The 7,407-nt window shown below is 42.1% G+C and overlaps 1 protein-coding gene across 1 annotated transcript; it reads left to right on the plus strand.

Moving 5' to 3' along the window:
- Positions 1-6: 6 nt before the first annotated feature.
- On the plus strand, positions 7-7,175 carry LOC116377890 (tyrosine-protein kinase Fyn-like). The gene is made up of 8 exons (XM_031839651.1): positions 7-280; positions 510-659; positions 1,846-2,010; positions 3,394-3,573; positions 4,156-4,232; positions 4,330-4,483; positions 4,661-4,792; positions 5,873-7,175. Exons 1-8 carry the CDS (start codon positions 193-195, stop codon positions 6,079-6,081), a joined length of 1,155 nt encoding a protein of 384 aa, XP_031695511.1. The 5' UTR covers positions 7-192; the 3' UTR covers positions 6,082-7,175.
- Positions 7,176-7,407: the final 232 nt, after the last annotated feature.

Raw genomic sequence — 7,407 nt, forward strand, 5'->3', positions numbered from 1 at the left:
CACACACACACACACACACACACACACACACACACACACACACACACGTCTGCTGCAATATAAGTACAGTTTATCTTGAAAGATTTTGCAAATGATTGACATGTAGTCTGAGGGCAGAGGTCACAGGTTTGCTTGCTGTCACTGCGGTGACCTCTGTGTTGTTGTCATGGTGACAGGTGGTATTTTGGGAAGATGGGGAGGAAGGATGCGGAGAGACAGCTGCTGGGCAGTAGCAACCAGAGGGGAACTTTCCTCATACGAGAGAGCGAGACCACCAAAGGTAAAGAGGCCACTCTTACACACACACACAGACACACACACGCACGCACGCACACACACACACACACTCTTTCAATAGAAGCTTACTTCTCTAAATATATGAAAGCTTTCAATTTCTTTCTCTTTCTATCGCTCACCTCAACCCCACTATGTGCTTCTTCGTCCACCCCTCCCCTCCTTCCTTCCCCTCGTTGTATCCCTCCCTCTTTCTCTCTCCTTTCTCCTTTCAGGTGCTTACTCTCTGTCGATCCGTGACTGGGACGATAACAAGGGAGACCACGTCAAACATTATAAGATCCGCAAACTGGACAATGGTGGCTACTACATCACCACGAGATCACAGTTCGACACAGTGCAGCAGCTGGTAGAGCACTACACAGGTAACACACATAAACACACACACACACACATGGACCCTAATTCATCCTCTTTATTTTGCTTCTCCTTCAAAGTGAAAAAAGAAATGTCTGTGTTGCCATTTTCTGATGGACCTTCATGCTTCAAGCTCCTGCTTCTATGAATTTTACTTACAATTTGTTCTGACTCTCTGCCCGATCATTCTCTGCCCAGCTGCTGGAGAGACTTTAGTTATGTTAATCTACTTGATGCCTACTGTAATTACACTATTAACACGAGTGGGAAGTAAGTACTTTTACTGTACATAACTACAATTTTGAGGTATTCTACTTGAGTATTTTCCAGTTGATGCTACTTTCCGCTTCACTACATTTCAGAAGGAGAATTGTGTACTTTTTACTCCACTACATTTACCTGCCAAATTCAGATTTTACATAGAAAGAATATGATCAGCTTATAAAAGATGATGCATTGTTATCAAACTAGTCAATAGTAGAGTAAGTAATTATAATGAGTTCTACCTAGACCAACAACAGCATTACAATTAGGCTTACATGCATCAGAAACAATAATCTACTGATGTAATATGTATAATAATACATAACTCTTAGAGCACTTTTACTTGCGATACTCTTGGTGGATTTTTCTAATTTTACATAAGAAGAATTTTGGATGCAGAAGTTTTACTTGTAATGGACATACTTTTACTTTAGTAAAGGATTTGAATACTTATTCCACTAACTTTATAAGTTTGATTCAGCGTTGACGTCAACTGTGAGCGTTCACACCCTCCACTTCCTCTGCTCTCTGTCAGTGTAAATCTGCCCCCTAGTGGCAAGAAGTTGATATAGCAATAATTCTGCAATCGTGACTTTACCTGACACGATCATCAAAAGCAACCTGAGAGATTTGGCCACATATATCCTGCATAATGTATTTGTTTTTCTTATGAACTGTATCGTCCCTGTATTTTCTTTTTTTTTCTGTACATGATGCTGCTCTGAATGTGTGTTTGTGTCTGTTTTGCTGAGTTTTCCTTGTGCCTTTGTACTTTAGTATTTGGTTAACTTGTCAGTTGCATAAGTGCAGAAGCAACCTGTCTTGTTCTTTTTTTTTATCTCTGCATTTGCTGCTTTTTTCCCTCTGTTTTCTTTCCCTCTGTTCTTCTTTCCTTCGCCTGCTTGTTTGTCTCTCCTCTCTCTCTCTCAGAGAGAGCGGCGGGACTGTGCTGCCGTTTGATTGGCAACTGCAAGCGGGGCATGCCTAAGCTGGCCGACTTATCAGTGAAGACCAAGGATATGTGGGAGATTCCCCGCGAATCCCTCCAGCTGATTAAAAAACTGGGCAATGGCCAGTTTGGAGAAGTCTGGATGGGTAGGAATGGTGGGACTGTGTTGCAGTGGGGGAAGGTGACAGCTGGAGCACACCTGGATAAAATAAAGTATTAAAAGATGAGCAGGTACATATAATACATTTAAGTCTTGGTTGTGTCCAGTTGACAAGAACTTCAGTAACACTTCTGGTGTGAAGACACCTGCACTTTCATAAACATACACTGTAAAGCCCTGTATATCTGTTTGTGTTGTTCAGAGTCTGTCTACCTGCAACAAATATACCTGTGGATTGGACCACACAAAATACACACACACAGTTGAAGCATGTAGTCTGGAATAGTTCTTTAAATGTTGTGTGTTGAGTTAAAACTGCAACAGTGAAAAATAAACCTTAATAAACCCCTGTGTGTGATAACAATTGCAGAGGCAGCAGTTAATGGACAGCAACGTGGCTTTGTTTTACATCCAGGTGTGCAGAGTTGTTCCCCTCTTCCCCTGTTGTTGCATGTGCATGTTTCATCATCTCACCTCACCAATTTGTCACTCCCCCCCCCCCACACACCCATCTCTTTTTCCATTTTTCCACCCATCACATCACCCGTTTTCTCCCATTCTACAATACACTTCCACTCTTTCCTTTCTCTACATCTCCACCCTCCTTCCTCCCCATAACAGGCACTAATGATGGGCTGTGTTGTTACCTGACCATGTCCTGTCCCAACTCCACCCCACTCACCATGGGCCTTGGGCGGGACGCCTGGGAGGTGCTAAGGGAAACTCTGTCCATGCAAAGGAAGCTGGGACAGGGCTGCTTCGGGGACGTTTGGATGGGTGAGACTGACACCACCAACCTCTGACGCCCTCTGCAGGCTCAGAGGGAGAACTGTCTGTCCAGCATTGTCGTCCGTAGTGTCCGTTACTGTCCTGTATTGTTGGTAATGTTGAATGTCATTTATTTCTGTGTAGGCTAGTGAAGTTTGATGTTTTCCCCAGTATCGCTTGGTATTCCCATGTGATGTATTTCCAATTACATGTCTGACCAATTTGTTTAGAAAATGTCGTACAGTTTCTCTGACTAAATGCGAGTGTGTTCGGTTTTCTGAGCCGTGCAAATCTTCTCCCTGAAGGTGTTGATGTAAGACCAGTAAAATCTCCCTCCCTCCTAACATCACTCTGTCTCATGTCATGCATGCTCTCCAAAACAGCAATCATTTGCATGCGACAGAAGTATAACCACATGTGTGTTTGTTACAGCCTGCATATTGTGTTCCATGTTTTTTTTCTATTTTTTTACATCTACATGTATGTACATGTAGTCTTCACCATCAGTATGCCAGAAAATGTGTGTGTATGTGTGCGCCGTCTGTCTTTGTGTGTTTCCATGTGCTATGTGCGCGTTAACATCTCCTTGTCTCTATGCCAGGCATGTGGAATGGTACCACCAAGGTAGCGGTGAAGACTCTAAAGCCAGGGACCATGTCCCCCGAGGCCTTCCTGGAGGAGGCTCAGATCATGAAGAGACTCCGCCATGACAAGCTGGTGCAGCTCTACGCCGTCGTGTCTGAGGAGCCCATCTACATTATCACCGAGTTCATGAGCCAAGGTATCAGGCTGAGTAAACTGTCATGCCTGTGATGTAGTGTAGATACACAATGAATCCCTGCGGTTGGTTGGAAACCTCACTGACACTGAAAAGTGAGCTCCTCCGAGTGTTAGTAGTAAGTGCAGTCGTTCATGAGAGAATAGAGAACATTCTTAGAAACGTCCTATTGTGCATTGAATTCCTTAAAAAATGTTGGGATCTGTCCCTGTCCTAGCTTTCAACCATTTTGAAATATACCGTGAACAAAAAAAACAATGAACAAATTTGTTGGAAATTTGTAATTTGTTTTAAGCCGCCATGCCTCCCTGCTGGGCAAAACACCAAACTACAAATTCCAGGGATTCTCTTTCCTCTGGTGGCCATGGGGCGGGTGAAACATTACTTTAGAATTCACTGGAAACTAAAACGAAAGAGACATAAGTTTGCATTAAGATATTTGCATGCACAATAAACTCTGTAACCATGAATTTACAAGCATCTCTCTGGTTTTGATTGAAATTATATTTTGTACCCGCGATATGAGTTAAACTACAGGAGGCAAAAGGACTGGCCAGTCATGACGCAACAATCTTGGTTTTTCAGGAAGCTTGTTGGACTTCTTAAAAGATGGGGAGGGGCAGGATCTTAAGCTGCCTCAACTGGTGGACATGGCTGCACAGGTGAGTTAAGCAGACACACACACACACACACACAATGACAGACGTAAAGGAAACTCATACTTTTACTATCTTGTCTGAGCTCTATTTGTCTTTTTAGATTGCAGCTGGAATGGCATACATCGAGAGGATGAACTACATCCATCGTGACCTGCGAGCAGCTAACATACTTGTTGGAGACAACCTGGTGTGCAAGATTGCTGACTTCGGCCTGGCCCGGCTCATCGAGGACAACGAGTACACAGCCAGACAAGGTAACAGCGTGAGATGTTACGTGAGTGTGTACGAGTGAGAGAGACAGATGAGGAGAGCAACGATTGCACAATGTGATGATTAAGAGTGTCTGCCTCTGCCTCCGTGCCTATATTTTTATACATAACCTATCCTAATTATATGATTATGCGTCTTCGCTGTGTTGCCATGGTTTTCAGGGGCGAAGTTCCCCATCAAGTGGACGGCTCCTGAAGCTGCATTGTACGGACGCTTTACCATCAAGTCAGATGTCTGGAGCTTTGGCATCCTACTAACTGAACTCATCACCAAGGGACGTGTGCCATACCCAGGTACTGGACGATACCTGGATGCTAGTTCAGTATTTCCTCATCTCACGAAGTATCGTCCTCGGCAGTGAGAATTCTGCAGGATTTAGTCATTTTTCTGCAACAGCTTTGGTTAGGTTTGCAGAGTTTACTGAGATTTTCAACCAGACCAAACTACATCATAGCACTTGATGAGTTTAGGGCCTTAGTGTCTTTCTCAAAAGTGCTTCAAAAGTAGACATGAGGGAAGGGGAGACCCTCTTTTAAGCACCTGCCACCCTGGTGTGCAGATCATGCTGTGTCCATTTTTGATTTTACTGTGTCCTTTCACCACAATAGTTTCTCATACAAGATGTCATTGATACACCGACACCAAGTATTGCTCATTTTACACAATTTTTTGATGAAGAATTTTCATGAAATCAATAATTTATTTTCTGTTAAACTTGCTATAAGGGGATTTGAAGTTCAAGTTGTATCATTCTGTTACTCCAGACTTTTTTGGAACTGTTGTAATATGATAATATAACTTCATTTATGAATTCTCTTTCACAGTAGTGTCATGGCAAAGACAGCAGCACCACATACAACAAAATAATACAAAACATATAAGACAGACTTACGATGAATGAGATATAATATTAGAGGGCAATAAAGGGTCAGAAGGATAATGTAAGATTAATCAAATAACATTAAAGCCACAAAAAACAACACCTTGCTGCATGTTTAATAGCAGTAAATAAATACATTCAATTTAAATTTTTCCTGTTTTATTTTTTATTATACAAGTTTGGAGGTGTGTTTTCTTCAGTTATAACCATATTCAGATGCGTCCTAAATTATTTTAATGTTGCAGTATAAAGTATATCTTTGCAGTATTTTATCTTTGCATTGTATCTTGAGTTCCTCTGTGTGATTAGCACCACTACTGCGGTGTGATCATTTCTAAGGATTTTCTTTTCTCTGCTTTAACTTTTCTCCATACCCAATATGTGTCAATTTTCTTGTCTGTTTTATGTGTTTTCTTTAAAATCCATCCCTCCTTCTCTGAACCCTCTCCCGCATCCACCCCCTCCCTCCCTCCTCCCTCCTCCATCCCTTTAGGCATGAACAACCGTGAGGTGTTGGAGCAGGTGGAGAGGGGCTACAGGATGCCCTGTGCCCCGGGCTGCCCCGCCTCGCTCCATGAACTGATGCTGCAGTGCTGGAGGCGAGAGGCTGATGAGAGGCACACCTTTGAGTACCTGCAGTCCTTCCTGGAGGATTACTTCACGGCCACAGAGCCGCAGTACCAGCCCGGAGAAAATCTGTGACCACACACGTGTAGGACAGATGTGGAGCAATAAACGGACAAACATAAAGAGAAAGACAGACGTGGGATGTATACATGCAGACACACCAATATGCCTTCATTGTATTTGTATTCTTACTGTGCACACACACACACACACGCACACACACACTAACATATTAAGATACATATCATTGCCTTGTTTTATTGTTTAAAGACAGTTTCCTCCTTTTGGTTATTGATCACTGTAGTGCAACCCATTCAGGACAGTTCAGTCAACCATGTTGAAGAGCGGAGTCGGATCTCTGCTGATCAGGCCTTGCAGTAATGTTGCTTTACTCTGTAACCATGACAACAAGGAACCGAAAGAAGATGTAGATGGTTGTGTTGAGGTGGGGCGGGGGGGGGGGGAGTGAAGTTGGTACATGATTTTTGTTCAGCTGCCTTAAATGTCCAGGTCCCTTTTCTGATTTCTGTCTCTGGGGAGAGCAGCTTCGAAGGACAACTGTTTGCCTGAGAGAAAGGTGTTGATAGAGAAACGATGGACGGTGCAACAGGTTTCAGACAACATTAAATAAACCTCGTGAACTTGTGTGATGGATTATGTATGCAGACACTGTGAGATATAATAAGATGCTTCCTCTTACTATATTCTAAAAAGGCTGTTGAACTGATCCATGTCCATCACCTGAAAGGGGGAACTGATTTCAAACTTGCTCCAACATCTGCTTTAAAGTGGTCAAATTAAGGTTGTTTTAGCATTTAAAGTACCTTCAATACTGTGTTAGTAAAGTCTGAGGGGAGAGATGGTAAGGAATGCTCTTTGTTTGTCTGATAATTTGAATGACAATTTAGTATGAACTGTCTCTGTTGCTGTTTTAATTTAACTCCGATATATCTGTGCAACACAAAGACTTATATATTAACATGTACACAGTTTTCATGCATTCAGGGTGAAATGTTACACATAAAGGGGAACGATCAATGCCGGTGGTCTTTGGAAGGAAAGTGTTTTAAATCTGTTTTGTTTTGACTATAGAGTGTAACCTTTATGTGATTTTATGAGATTCCCTGTTATGTTATTGTAATAAAAATCAAATATCTTTTCCAGGTTAAGACATGTCTCTTTGTCTCTCTATGTCTCTCTTCATATTTGGACACTTGTGCTATTTTTGTATGTTTCCTTATAATGTCAAAGAGCCAATTCAGTATAGCTCTGTAAACAACCTTGAATTAATGAATTGACCTAAACAGAAATTGCTTGAGCGCAGGCCTGAAGTTTTTAGCTAAATATAAAATATCATCGGATATTCTTAGTGTTATTGCGATCTGTGGCTCTGGAAACTAT

Source organism: Anarrhichthys ocellatus, unplaced genomic scaffold (assembly GCF_004355925.1).
Source record: "Anarrhichthys ocellatus isolate YVR2014 unplaced genomic scaffold, GSC_Weel_1.0 scaffold1816, whole genome shotgun sequence".
Lineage (NCBI taxonomy): Eukaryota > Metazoa > Chordata > Actinopteri > Perciformes > Anarhichadidae > Anarrhichthys > Anarrhichthys ocellatus.

Excerpts from the sequence above, each read along its gene's own strand:
- LOC116377890 (XM_031839651.1), top strand. The coding sequence starts at position 193 with ATGGGGAGGAAGGATGCGGAGAGACAGCTGCTGGGCAGTAGCAACCAG. Across the intron at positions 4,233-4,329 it reads TGGTGGACATGGCTGCACAG|ATTGCAGCTGGAATGGCATA; the intron begins GTGAGTTAAGCA and ends TTGTCTTTTTAG. Across the intron at positions 4,484-4,660 it reads CGAGTACACAGCCAGACAAG|GGGCGAAGTTCCCCATCAAG; the intron begins GTAACAGCGTGA and ends CATGGTTTTCAG.